The 14,969-nt window shown below is 44.8% G+C and overlaps 1 protein-coding gene across 2 annotated transcripts in view; it reads left to right on the top strand.

The window, feature by feature from the left end:
• SLC22A23 (solute carrier family 22 member 23) overlaps nucleotides 1–14,969 on the top strand; it is a 114,684-nt gene that overhangs the window by 75,718 nt on the left and 23,997 nt on the right. For both annotated transcript variants that reach the window (XM_075705873.1, XM_075705874.1), the window contains exons 4-5: nucleotides 6,900–7,068; nucleotides 12,186–12,313. In XM_075705873.1, coding sequence (XP_075561988.1) covers nucleotides 6,900–7,068; nucleotides 12,186–12,313 — 297 coding nt within the window. The remainder of the gene's footprint in view (nucleotides 1–6,899; nucleotides 7,069–12,185; nucleotides 12,314–14,969) is intronic.

Raw genomic sequence — 14,969 nt, forward strand, 5'->3', positions numbered from 1 at the left:
TGATTGTTTTCCTCCCTTTTGGGATAGGGGAACATCTCGAGGGATCCTTAGAGGGAGGGAATTAAGAGTGATGAGTGTATAGCAGTATGGGGAAACCGTCAAAAATCATGATTTTTTTGTTTGTTTAATTATTATTATTTTTTAATGTAATGTGAAACTGTGAATGTGAATCTAGAATCAGACTGTCTCCTCAGGGATTTTTTTCAGTGCGAATGCAGTTGCCCAGACTTCAGGTGCTTTGTCTTGGCCATTTTCTCCAAGGGATACTCCTATATAATTACAGTCTTGGTGGCTCACAAACTGAAACTGGGTGGGGAGAGAAAACTGCAAAGGCACAAAAAGCAGTCAGCTTGTGGTTTCTGATAGAGCTAGCACTTGGGCTGTGGTACAAGAATTGCTTTGTGTTTTGGGATTGGAGCTGGGTGAGTGAATGCTGGAGAGTTGTTCAGGCAGTGTGATTTAACCTCTTTTTCCTCTTGATATATAGTTTGTAAATGACTTACAACTTTTTTTTTTTCTTTGAATAAAGGTATTTGCTGTTCATCCTTGTGCAAATATCCTATGAGAATAAATGTCAGCCTTTGAAAACAGAGGAGAAGGTTTCTGAAACCTGAAACAAATCATTTGTTACTAGTGCGCAAGTGTATAGACCAAGCGAGAAAGGGTGGGATGTGGCCTTTAGCCCCTTCGTGGCGATGACAGCTCACCTGGTGGGGTTTGGAGGAGGTGGGCTGCACAGGGCCGTGCTCTGTGGCAACATGAGCTGACGTTAACCCGGTGTTGTCCTCCCTGGTCACCTGTCCGTGTGTTCATCTCCTCCAGACAGACTGCTGCTTCCACAGCTGCAGGCGGAGAGGGTGGGAGAGAGGAGCTGTCCAGAGAAGGGAGAGGGCAGCATTGCAGATGTCAGGCTGCGGCATACTTGGATAATTTTAAATCAATTTCCCATCTTCTTTTAAGAAGTTGACTGAAAAATTGTTGTCACGGATATCAGCCCTGAGGTTTTTCTGTCCCGGTGCCAGGGAGAGGAGCAGCTGTCAGCAAAGGCTACTTGCGCTTTCCGATCTAAAATCAATGTGCCCCTTGTCACCAGTGCCGGTTGCATTTGCTGTGCGTAACCTGTTGTCTGACCTGCGGTTTTATCTGCCTTTCTCTGCTGATGCCCGGCAGCAGCGAGGGAGCAGCTCTGCACGTGGTGGGGCTGAGCCCCCGTGGCGTTGCAGAGGCTCTTTGTTCACCCCCTCCTCGCCCACCTCCCGATGAGCCGGAGTGCTTGCAGTCGTGCAGCAGGCAGGGCTGAGCCGCGAGCCCTTCTGGCCCGTCCGGGTGTCCCGTGCAGCTCGTGCGGTGCACTGGTGGGAAGAGTGCCCTGGTCCTGCTCGGAGCAGGCACTTGAACTCCCTGCACTGTCCCGTCTTGAGCTGTCAGCATCGTCCTAAATTTCGCCAACCATGTGGAGATATGTTAGGGAGTCCTGTGCTTTTCTGCAAATCCCAGCTTTTTTGGTCAGCTGTCAGGGACAATTGATTTTGGTGTAGAATAATCTAGAGCCCTGTCATCTTTTGCAAGCTATTTCTAGGTTTCCAAAAACTACAAAAAAAAGAAAAATCTTTCAGCACTAATGGCTCTCTGCAGACACTCCAAAGATGTGTGCGGGTCCGAGATGTGCCCTACCTCATCCACCTATGGCCTGATTCCAGAAACATCTTCCTTTCTACTCTGATCTCTGGGTTCTTCCGGGCACACCTATTTCCAGATGAGGTGACATAAATGGCATGTGCCAGTTCAAGTACCATATAGTTGTAGTGAATTAATTCACTGTTGTTTATACACAGCTTCTTTTTGGCAAAACTGCAGATGCGCTTGCCGAAGGGCCTCCCAGCACTTCACGCGCTCTGTGGAGTGGACTCCTTTTGCCTGTGAAGGCTTGTTCAGGCTTTCCCTTCTTTCTAACACAAGCCCCAAAGGACTAGGCAGGGGGAACACGGGGGGAGTGAGGGAGAGAAAATGAATCCCGTTTAAAGAAAAGTAATTTCAGTATTCCAAAACCTGCTTGGGAGATCTTACCGGATCTGATGCCGGTGGTGTGTTCTGGGTTGGCTCCTATGAAATAACAATGAACTTCTCATTTTCAGTTGCTTGTTTGTTTTGTTCTGTCAAGAACAAACTCAAAACTTGCTGCTGTTGTCACATAGCATGCAATGTGGATCAAATGAGGACTTGCAAGTGACAGTGTTGCCTTCAGCCCATAGTTTTCCTGATCCTAAAAAATACTTATAGTGCTTTTTAGACATGTTTGAAAAATGCTGCAGGTTTGAAACCTGTGTTGGACTCTGTATTCACCTAAGGTGCAAGAGTGTACCCTGACAACCTGCTTGTTAAAGCTAGATGGTTAGAAAGTCTGACCAAGCTCAAAGCCCTGTAGGTCAATCGGTATCTGAGGCAGCTTTTCTCAGGCCAGCATCCATCATGAAACCCAACTCCTCTGAAGCCCAAGGGCTGCCCCGGCTCGGGGGGAGCACACCAGAGAGGGAAGCCAGCCTAGGACGTCTCTGAGGCTGCCTCAAGAGGCAAGTGTGGGAAGCGTCAGGGACAGAGCCCTCCTCAGCAGGGGCATTTCCCTCAGCATGTACCTGGGAAGTTTCACTAACACATCCTAGGGGTGCATGTGGCCCTCTTAGGGGTCAAGTAGGGCCATTGCTGCAATGCTAGGGGTAAGCAAAAAGGACAATGTATGAAATAGTGGGGGAGCTGCTCTGAAATCTGTCCTCTTAGTATACCAGAAATATTGGTTTGAAAGTCCTTTTCTTGAGCTTGGCCTTTGTCACTAGGAACAGCCAATATAGCTGCTATGGTTCTTAATCCCTTGGTTAATATTTGAAAATATTTCCTGTGGGATTTCTAAATAACTCAGTGACAGACTATATAGAAGGACAAAGTTGTTATCCCCGCCCCAAAGTCTCTAAGTAGGCAGATTTTGCACAACCACACTCATTCTCTCATGGATTTCATTCACGCATGCTCTCACACCTGTGCACTCACAAGTACCAAGGCGTACATCCATGTGGTCTGGCCAGGGTCACTTGTGTGACACAGAGGACAAGAGGCAGTGGCTGCTGCATGTTCATCACACCCCTGAGGTTGTTCTTGGCAGGCAACAACAAACCAGTTTGGGGTTGCTTTTCATACCCTTCAGGAGTTGATGATGTTTACAATTTTTTGCTTTATTGGTTTTTTTCAACCCTCATAATTCTCAGGCAAATTTAATGATTTTTTGTTCTCTTCTTTTTTCTCATAGTCTTGATATTTTATGACTCCAATCCTGTTCTTCATCTTCTTGATATTTTGTCTGTAGGTCAGGTTGTTCCTCCTCCTTTTGTTACTTGAATGAAATTACGGGTAGCATGCAATTGGCACAATGGGCATGTGCCATTCCTTTAACCCATGCTCTGCCCATCCTTCTGGTGCCTGCTCACTGGCTCTCACACATGCATACACTCACACACCGCCCCCCGCCCCCAACTTTTACTCTGCCTTTGTTCATCACCTGTTTTAATACTTCTGGTACAAATCACTGCATGCAGACTCGTGGAGTAACGTATCTGACCCCAGTGCTGTTCCTTCCCTGCCAGAACGTGTCTCTGCACATCCAGCATGTTACTAGTGGGGTTACTTTGAGTGCAGTAAACAACCCCCCAAAATGCTTGAATCCCTTCTAAGAAGGGGCATAGTTCACACCGGCTTGCCCTGTGGCAGGTTTGAGGGCTGTGAGGCTGGTGAATGTTGACTTGGTCACTTCTGTAGTGGAAGGACATACAGCATAGGGTCTGAAAAGAGGATTTCTACACTTTATTTTTGCATTTCCCAGCCAGAGGCATGTGTTGTGCAATGTCTCATGCATTCAGTGTCTCGTGTCTGTGATGCCTGCGGCACCCGCGTCTGCACCACACATGTGGTGAGGCGATTGCCTTCAGGCTGGGTTGTCCTTACAGCGTGTGCGGAGCAGTTCTGCCACAGGGATTGACTGGGTCCCTCTTCTGCGCTTGTCATGTCCACTGTAACAACGGTGGGAAAGTCTGTCCCAAGTGTCTTGGGCATGGCTGATTTTACCACCTGAGTACTGCAGGACTGCTTTGTGTACAGGCTTCAACTTGCCCATGTGATCGTTTGGCTGGGACTTGCGGAAATTAGGCAGCTGAGTTGGATCTACTGCTCTGACTGTGCTGCTTAGAGTAGAAATACTAGGCAAGGAAGCAAAATGCTTTCCATGCCTGTCGTCTTGCCCACACAAAATTTTCCAAGTGGAGCAAACAGACGTATCCAGGAGTTTTTGGTACTGATGGTAATTTCCATGATTTGTGTGTATGACAGGGTTTCCTCATTCTCCATGCTCCACAAAGTAGTTGAGGTGGAAACCTTTTCACTGAGTGGTGCAGCTGGAGCTTTCTTGCTGGATAAAGCTGATCTCTGCCTTGCAGTAATTTCAAGCAAGTCGGTAATTTATCACATGAACTGGGTGGAAATTGTTGTGGCCACAGAGGCTTTGTGCCTGGGTGCATCGTGGCCCCGGTGGGAGCATCAGCAGGGTGCAGGGTGCCTTTCCTAGGGCTGGAGCAGAGGTGCTGCGGTGGGTGGCTTTGCTGGCAGAGGTGGGAAAAGGTTGACTGCTAAATGCTTGCTAAAAACTGCAATGCTGAATCTTTTATCATATAAAATTGATGTGAGAGATGTTGGAAAGTCAGTAGGCTGTCCTAATAAGTAGAACATTTCGACAGAGATGTGTTATTTCATATACATGGAGCGCCTGCTGATGTCACTTGAAAGTCATGCTCACCCAGCTATGGAAGGGATTTTATTTTGTGTTCTTCAATATTTTTAGAGAAAAAGGGCAAAAATTGGTCATACGCATGTGATAATCCAGAGAAGAAAATAGATGCTTAAATAATCTCTGAAGTTTTTTCCTTTCTATACAATGTATAACTACTGTGTATGGAGTTACATACTATGCACCAGTGACTTAATAAAATATAATTTTATTATTTGGACACCTCTTTCTGACTTCATATAAAAGTTGCTCTCCTCTTGGTTATTTTTTTTTTTAATCTGATACTAACCTAAGCGATGCAATTGAAATGCCAAAGCCTTACCTATCTAATGCAGACTTCCTGTTTCTATAGCAACAAAACTTGTCCTTGTACTTAATGAAGGAATATTGGAGTGTGAGTTACTGGGACTTTAAGGTTTAGAAAAACAAACAGAACCACTTTATATGTGAGGATTAGGGAAATAAACCAGAAGTGACCTCTTTGCATAGAATAAAAAAAAATTGCCTAGGCTTGGGATACTTCATTAGTAAGAATGAAACCATATTAATGTAATAAGGAGCTCTGTGTTTTAATCTTGTTTTTCTAATTAAAATGTAGAAGGCTTTTATTGCAAGTGAGAGACTTCGAGGGTTCCCCCCCCTTCCTTTTCCAAAGCTGCTGTGTTTGTGTTAAGCTAATGAAAATTTGGGCTGCCTTGCAACAGATACATTTTCCTTCTGTATTGGCAAAAATCCATCAATATTTTTTGTCATTGGCTGAAAAGAAAGGGGGGGGGGGGGGGGGGGATGGAACAGTGTTGGGTGTTTGATCTGCAAGCTAGTTCCTGGTTAGCTAGTTTAAATCTGTGTTACACTGATAAATGCTGAACAAGCTACAGATGAGAGAGTGAATGAAGGAGCAGCTGTCATCTCTTCCTATTGTCTTATGGCTTTTCAATTATAATTTTAACAACCGTTAAATTCTAATTTAAAACAACCACAGGAAAAATCCCAAGGAAAAGCAACAATGCTGGCAGCAACATATCATGAATGTTTATGAGCCTATGTTTCTGTATCAGCCTGCTCATAAGTACTACACAACATTTGTGGCAGGTTTATTGTGCTTAATTATTAATCTGTAGAAGTGAATGTGGGTAAATGGGAAATATGAAATAGGGACTTCTATTGCAATCTTACTGGCAAAAAAATTGTTTGAATATATTTCCACAAGGCAGTCCAGTTTTTCTTCTGTGATTTTTCTTTGTTTGCTGTTTTCTTTTTTTTTTTTTTTCTCCTTAAAGCTGTGATTCTGATGAATTCATCTTAATTTCTGAGGACCAAATAAAAGGTAGCCAGGGTTTAAGGAAGCTTTTAGCTGTTGAATGCACTTGTCACAAGGCAGCTGAGACAACCGATACCAGTGATGGTAGTAAATTGCCCCACAGCAAAAGGAAGAATGGAGGACAGGATAAGACAGATGGAAGGCTGGCTTGTTTGAAAGTTGATCAAGATTAGCTATTGCGCAAACAAAAAGCAAACCCAGAAACAACCTACTCAGCAAAATCCAGCTTGAAACTGGCTGAGTCACAGCATATTAAACTGTGGGCATGTGGCATCCCGTATGAGCTGGGCGGTTGTATCCTGCCGAGAGCTATGCTCTTCTGCTTCCCGGCAAACTGATTGGAAAGGCGTGCGGCGTCTGAGAACTGTGAAAAGGCTCAACCCAAAATCTTTAGATTGTATTTTACCCTACATTCCCTTTAAAAAACCCAAATATCTTACAGTTCGGTAAAATGCTTCCCTAGGCAGAGACTGAAGGAAAGCTGACGATGAGGGTACAGCAGGCCTGCGGGAGATGCCATAGGTGTATGGAAGTTGCAGTGTTTGCAGCACAGCCAGCTGTTAACAGGCTTCTCTATGGCTGCTAAGGTATTTGAAGCCTAAATACAGGAGGAAACAAGATTTATGTGCTTGTGCATAACTTGGGCCAAAGGTCTTGGAAGACATTAACTCCCTGAGAGTTTCATAAAGAGATGCTCTGTGGGTGCCTTTGCTGGTGGGGGGCTAATGCGTTCGCGTGTGCTCTGTGTTTCAGGGATAGAGCTCTGCCCTCCTGGGCACCGGTTCATGATCACCATGGTGGCGAGCTTCATCGAAATGGCGGGGCAGTTCCTCATGCCGGGGCTGGCTGCCCTCTGCAGGGACTGGCAGGTCCTCCAGGCAGTCATCATCTGTCCTTTCCTGCTGATGCTGCTTTACTGGGTGTAAGTATTTCTTCCTCCTGTCGGGTCAAAGACGGCACGAGCTCCTAACGTTGGACTTGGGAGGTGCTTTGCTGCCTGGAAGTGTATGTGCTTCACCGTACACGTGAGCCTTTCCCTTTGTTGTTACATTCACCTTTGGCAAAGATTTGACTTTGAAATAAGAAATAATAACTTTACTGTAGCGTGCAGATAGGTTACGTGCTGCGACATGGTGGGAACTGGGGAGATGGTCTTCTTTCGTTGAGCAGCAAGTTGTACTTTGCTATTATTCTGGCTGTTACTTCTCCTTTAAAGATGAAAACAACTCTTGAGAGGATGCATCTCAGCCTAGCTGTTGTCAGATTGTGGCTGCACAGCTAAATTTTCCCTTAAAACCTGTATTGTGGTTCTGGGCTGTCACTGTTGGTTTCTTTGGCCTGGGTTAGCCAAGCGAGGTTAAAAATAACGCGTGTCAGCTCTTGAAGAAGCGCACTTGGACGTCTTGTGTGCGTGAGGCAGCCAGCCCTGAACTAGAACGCCTGCTCGATTTTGCCCGAATTAGCGCACACTGTGCCGAAGCCTGGGTGGCCGGTCTGTGCTGGGCAGTGGCTTGGGATCGCTCCTGCCAGGAATCCTCCTGGCTGCTCCCGCTCCTCTCTGCCTGCTGCGGTGGCAGCACTGCGGCATTGGTACAGCTATCCTGAGAGCAGTAGGGTGGCTCTCACCTTGGGGGTGGTGCCGAGTCCATCCCCACCAAGACTCTATAAATGTCCCAAAAAATCTGTTCTTTGTTGTTCTGTCTTAATAGTGACACGCAGTGGCGGCATAACACAACAGAGGCTTATGAGAACAGTGTTGTACAAAACCATAACAGTAAGAACGCACTAGATCATTCGTTTTAAAGGTAACACTAACAAGATTAAAATACTTAGTTGCTGTACACTGAAAAAAATGAGGAAAAAATGCCACCACACTGTGCAGGACGAAATTGTTTATGTACCATGGGGGGCCAAGCTGCCAGCTGTAATGCCTGACAAGTTGCAACATGTAAAAACTTGTTACAGTGTGTAACAATTTTTAACAGTTATATATTTTTCTATTAATGCGTGAAGGCCTTACAGAGTTCTCCTGCATTCATGGCAGTAGCCCTCAGCAGGGATTTCTTCGCTTACCCCCGAGGTAGACATGCCGCAGCTTGGGCTGAGGGTAAAATGTGGCACACCGGGAAAAGTTACAAGTCCTTTACAAGATAATGGCTTCCCCCTGCCCTCTCCACTCCCCCGTTTTCCAACATACAACATCTAAATAGTCTTATCTTGTCAGTGTTAATCTTGATGATGAATAAGCTAGAGCGCTCTTGTTAGTGTGTGATACTGTTCTCCCAAACCTGCCTTGCACATGCAAACTCACACACGTGCAGCTCTACTCCCAAACCTCCTATTGGGATGCCCACCAGCTGGAAAGCATTATATCCACCACTGGATAGAACCCAGTATCTAACATAATGTTTACAGATATTTGTGTCCAAAAGGACAGTACGATAGTATGAAGATGCCGAACGAACGCAATAGATGACATGGACAGCAGTAACCCCTCGGCGGTCTTCTGGAGGTGGTGCGTTTTCCAGGTGGCTGAGTCAGGGTCTTGTACATTCCTGCTGAGAGGTCATCCCTAGGTGACATTGAAAGCAATAGGAAATGCTAACATTTCCTAATCTCCAAGAGCTTTGTGGCTTTTTGGCTAGACAGGACAGGCAGACCAAGCAAATAGATCTCCCTTATGTAATGCATGATATGACAGCTTGATAAATAGTGGTAACAGCCAAAGTAACAGGATTTGCGTTGCCTGGGGTTTTTGCATTTGCAGAAATGGACTCTAGTTACTATGCCTGTTTAATTATACTGACGGTACAGTATGCACTTTTCTCTTAGGCTTTTCTCTTCCATCTGTTGCATATTCTCTGGAAAGTGCTACCATTTTATTACTTCTTTCCTTTCCTCCCTGGCATTGTGTTGGGGAACAAGGCGTGGACCCTCAACATATGTTACAGATGAAGGAAGAAATCGAACTGATTTGTAATAAAAGAACTAGAAAACTGCTTCTTAATTCCCCATCGTGTACCCAAAGCAGTGAATTCAATAACAGATGCTGCGATAGCCTCTGCGCTGCCTCCTTCTTCCTCCTTGCTCTATTTACTTCCATCTCCTGCTGTAAGAGACCTGTTTGCCCCTCCGTGCTGGGGCTGAGCCCTCTCCCACCTATAGATTTGCTCTGCTCCCTGCTTGCACGTGGCAGGCTGTGCTGTCCCCAGGAGGTGTGTGGCTGAGCAGAGTGAGAAGCTGAGCATGGACTGGGGGAAAGGGGGAAGCAGCAGATTTGTCTAGGAGGGATGGGCTGGTAGGCTGGGGCACCTGCAAATCGAGCAGATGCCTTTGCTGAGCTCTCAGGTTGTTCTGGAAGGACAAAGAGGTGCCCACATAAGCCGGATGTGAGCACAGGGGTTGGTGACTAGCATAAAAAAATAAGTTAATAGAAGTTAGGCTCCTTTCAAAGTGTGTGTATGTGTTAGAGCCATGAGGGAAGGGGATCTCCACTTATACAGAGGCATTATTTCCTCTCCCATGGATGCAAGAAGCTCCTGACAGGACCATGCCATGAAGGTCAGCAAAGATATCAATAACCTGAAATAAACAACTGCTTTACTCTAACCAAAACTGGGAGGGGATGGCCAGTTCTTTTCTGGTGCTGTTAGATAGGATTTACACTCACAAAGACACAAAGTTGTAATAACTGGGCTTGTTAGCGTGGGTCAGACCCCTAATGGATACACCACACCCTTTGCATGGGCATGGGTTTGCTCTGCATCTGGACAGGATCATGGTTTTCCTTCCAGCTATGCGCAGTTCCTGCCTGGCCTTTTTCTGTCTGTCAAGGATTTTTCTCTGGTCTTAGGATTTCTCAGGCTGAGGATCTTTTTCCCCAGTGTCCCTCCCACTCTTTCCCCTCTCCTCTCCCAAGTGGCAGCTGTGTAACAGGAGATGAATGTTTGCGCTTACCCACCCACCCTGCATTCTTTAATTCAACTGCAAAAGGCTGGTCCTTTCCTCGCTGATGGAGGAAGTAGAAGACTACCAATCGTGCCCACAGTCAGCTCAGCCTGGTGTTCTGGGAGACTGCCCGGCAGAAAGATATCTCAGCTTCACTTATAAATATATATATATATAGTATTTAATGCCAGGTGATGAAGAACGAGGTTGTGACCCAATTTCTGTGCAGAAGTCCACGGGGCCAGGGGGCTGGCTTTTAATTTTTGGCTTTTGAGTTTGTGGTGGTGCTTGGTGCGGCAACAGTAGGTGCATGCAAAGGACCCTTGGCAGCAGGGTCCATGCTCCACAAGCGAGCTTGGGCACTTGCACAGAGAGGAGTTGGCCAGCACTTCCCCTTGCTGTGCCTTGATAACCTGGGTTCAAAGCAGCCCAGGAGTTTTTAAAGATCCTTAAATGAACCTCCCACTGCTCGCAGTGAGTAATGGAGCAGCTGAAAGGCATGAGGCTTCAGCACTTCCAGTTTGAGAAACCTGTAGGAGCTGGGAGGCAGCGACAGCATTTGTCCCTGCAATGCCCATCCCTGCAGCTCTCTTCCTTCCCTAGGAGTGGGTGCTCCCCATAAGGCTTGTCATCTGGGACCTGTAACCTTGTGAGCAGACTGTTCAAAAAGTGCAGCTTTTAGGCTAGTAGCTGAGGCTCCCTCTCCGGAGCCAAGCATGGGAAGATTTTGCGTTCAGAGAATTCTTAATTTTTCAAAACATGCATTTGCGGTCCAGGACTTTCTGCAGGAGGGTATGCCAAAGCATCTGCGCAGCACTAGTGGTAGTAAATAAGCTGTCAAGCTGAATAGCTGTCATCACGGCTGTTATGTATTTTTATTGCCTGATATCATTTGGATTGCAGACTGCCTGACTTCTCTCTTTTTTTTCTTCTTTAAAAAAAAAACCCACACCTTTCTTTATCTAGGATGGAGGCTTTGCTAACCTGTCTTCCAAATTGCATCAGCCTTAAAAGATAGTACCGTAATGGTGCAATTGCCTGGTCCACTGCTTAGAAGTGTAAGAACTGAGGCAGCATCCACGGCAAAGATTAGTTCTTTGTGAAGGAAATTTGAGGTTTATTATATATTTGAAGTTAAAAGTAGTTGCTAAATTTGTTCTTAGAAAGGTCTTTTGGAAGATTAGTGAAAATGAGGCCTAAACAAGAGAAAAAAATATGCTTGGAGTCAGATCTGAAAGTTTTCATCTCTATAGAAGTATAGGAGTTTTTTGTTTGGTTTAAGTTCTACATATTTCTTTTAGTTTTGCATGAAAATAAACTAATCTGAAAAAAAAGGAAGAATGATCAGTTAAGCTAATGACTCAGGTGAATATCAGCACTTGAAGGAAACAACCAGATGGAAAATAAAACTTTTTTATTTTGTAATTCTGTGTGCATATGTATATTTTTAAGGCAACTCAACTAACATAATATTGTCTTTACTAGGGGAAACTTTTAGAGCAAAAACTGAATGTTGTCTGGAGCATACACAATACTGACCTGTATAAAAGAATGGCTTAAAGTCTGCATGTGTAGAAGATGATTTTTGACATGTTTAAAAATTTAAAAAAATCTGTTCCATTATAATGCTAAAAAGTAATTCTTCTCTTTCCTCTCTCCGTCTTTACAATCCAAATCACTTCTGTCAGCTATGTTCCTTCTTTGGTCTGAATTACCATGTGTTAACTGCACATCTCATTCATTCCCTGCTTGGCAGCAAATGTCTATTGCAGACAGCGCTTCTTCCTTCTCCAAGTTCTTTCAAAATTGTATTAACAGGCAGAATGCCTCTAATATGTTATAAAATTCTAATATGTCCTATTTCTAGGTGATAGGATAGTTCCTGTATCATTTATGAATCAGTGTAAAGAAAATGTCATTAATTCGCACATTCTGAATCTGTTTTCCCTCTTATTTGTTTCAGAAGTAATTCTTCTGCTTTTTTAAAATAATTATGTAGCTCACGAACGGTTAAATGAGCAGCTAAACACTATCAGTTCTTCCTCTGACAGAAACTTGGAAGCAATGCTAACCTGTTTTCCATCTTTAAAGTATTTTCCCAGAGTCTCTTCGGTGGCTGATGGCTACACAACAGTTTGAGGCATCCAAGGAACTGATCCTTCAGTTCACGCACAAGAACAGGATGAACACGGAAAGCGACATCAAAGGAGTGGTGCCCGGTGAGTAGGACAGACAGACAACTGCAAATCCCTCAGCTCTTCTCTAAAGGCTGCACGTGGTATTGCTGCCCAGAATTAGATAATCTATTTACTGCCTGTAAAATAATCCCATTCATTCATTCATTTTGCTTTTCTTGAAAAACCATTCCAAACTCCAGCACTGTGCTTAAAATTACTCGGCCTGTTGAACAGTCCTGGTATTTATAGTCTCATCTTGCAGTGCCGTATGTCTTTAGAGACATCTCTTAAAGAATTTTACCATGGCTACAGAGTGCACCTTCAGCCCTGTGTGCCTCTGAAAACTGTTTTAAGGAAGCTGCTGGCTGGGATCCTGCCCATCACACAACACTTTGTTTGTTTGTTTGGAGAAGTGGCAGCACTCGAACCCCAAATGCTAAAGCACCAGCCCTGTGGCAGACCTAAAGCACGTTACAGTTTCTCTTTAAAGCCTTGCTTCAAGAGCCGGTTTGCTTTCCTCTCCTGCATCATCTGAAAGATGCTGCTCTGGGGGAGGAGGGGCTGCAAGCAGCAGCAGTCGGGTGAGAGTCTAAATTATCGGTTCCTTGGTTTACTGAAGCTTTTATGAAGAGCTGACAAGTCTTATCACCGGGATTGTCACTGAAATAGCTGTGCTCCTGTCTCACAGGGTGCTTTGCAGAAGAGATTGTGTGTGTGTGGCTCTAATTACGACAAAGGTGAAGAGTTTCTGGATCTTCATCTCACTGGTCCACCTGTCAGATTTGGTTCGGGCTCCCCTCTTCCTTCTCACAGGCTTGACGGTGCCCATAAACACTCATTTTGCACATTGACTTGCAATCTGTATCAGACTACCCGCTAGTCAGAAAACAATGGACTGTTCGCCCCCCCCCCCTTTTTCAAACCCTACCTACTCTGACCCAGGGGCTGCAGGCAGACCTCACCCAGTAGCTCTGCCCACGGTTTGGGGTGACGCTTCCTGTGCTTGGCCGATACTCCCTGCTGAAGGTCTCTGGGATAACTGTAGCTTCAGTCAGTCGGTGCTAGAGGCATCAGTCAGCACTGGAACAGACTTCATTCACAATAGAAAAATGTCACCGTTAACATCAGTGCCTAACGAATGAAGCAGTCTTCATCAGTGAGGGATGAAAATGTCCAGTTTGGGTCTGTGGTATTGATACCCAGGTCACTGCTGTGATTTCTGGTGCAGCTGGTAGACTGGTGTTAAATTAGCTTGTTTACACGTGAATTGTGTGTCTGGGGTTACAGTTCCTGGATCTGCATCGTACACAACATGGCTTTGCAATGTAAATGCCATTATTCTGGTAAAGTTCTGAAAAGCTGGGGGGTATGCGAGCAGCCATTAACCTGGTGATCTCCATCCTCCCCCACCCCCTGCCTTTTTGCAGATCTTCCCCAGAGTAAATGATGAATCTTGGAGAAAACCTACCTCTGAGGCAATGAAATGTCTCACAATTGGACTTGGAGTTTCCCAACCAAGTCTTAAATTCGACTTTCCTCAGCTAGTCAGCTTCGTGAATTTGCAGATGAAATAAAATGTATTTTAGGGGAAAGAAAAAATAAATTACCTGAGTTTCCTTTTGATAAAGATGAAACTGTGTGCTAGAGGGATTTATTTAAGCCGTGTATAATGATATTGTCCATGGAGGAATGTTAAGTATCAAAATGGTTTTATGACTGTTATTTGTGACTGATTACTTTTTCCAGCAGTTTCACAGCAGGGGTACACTCCTGTTTAAGGAGGGACTCTTTTGCATGTGGAAAACAGCATATTACACATCTTGATGCTATGGATTCTCTGCCTGCAAATACATTTAGATATAGCAGTTGTCAGTACATTACCCTTTGCAGACTTTGACGCGGAACGTGGTCATTTCTGCCTCCTTGCTGATGCTGGATTTGTTGGGGATATTACTGGGGTTTTTTATTATTTCTTCCCTTGCTTTTTCTTTTTAAACTCTCCCTGCAGCCTCACACATTAAGGCTTTCCTGAGCCAGCTCTGGAGGAATGCTGCATTTCTGTAGGGAGAGTAAGAGGAGAGTAGTGTCAAAAGCATGGAATGAGCTTAACTAAAAATCATGGAAGGAAGGACCTCTCTTATTCTGGGTGCATGGGAGTTTTAACAGTCTGAGTGAGGACAGGAGAAAAGTAGAAATCCCGAATGAAGAATGTGATCAAACCACAGGCCATGTGTCTCCCAGTGGGTCCGTAAGCAGAAGAAAGCATTTCTCTGCTTTTGTGTGTTATAATCACATACCTGTAGTTGCTGTAGCAGGGAATGGGTAAAATACTGGTACTTGCCTGGGAGAAAGGATGCCATTGAGCCTGACGCAGATATCCCCTGTTTTCCCTTGACTCCATTGTTGAGCTTTCCTGTCTGTGTGGAGGGGGTTTTGTTTGTAATTTGTTTTATTCTTTGTTTTCCATCTGAAAGGGCTGGAAACTGGTTTTTTGCTCTAGTTAGGGGCCATTGTGTTGCTGGTTATTATTCCTCGCTGCATTGTCGTAACAGCCTCCTGTGATTGAATTACTCTCAACACATTTAAATGATAAACTGCTCACTTGCAGTTCCTTCCAGTTGGAAACCCCACTGTAATTTTATTCATATGTACCAGTCAAATTAGTGTATCCTATATATCAGATCGTTATAGGAGTTAC

The sequence above is a fragment of the Pelecanus crispus genome, chromosome 2 (genome assembly GCF_030463565.1).
Source record: "Pelecanus crispus isolate bPelCri1 chromosome 2, bPelCri1.pri, whole genome shotgun sequence".
Taxonomy (NCBI): Eukaryota; Metazoa; Chordata; class Aves; order Pelecaniformes; family Pelecanidae; genus Pelecanus; species Pelecanus crispus.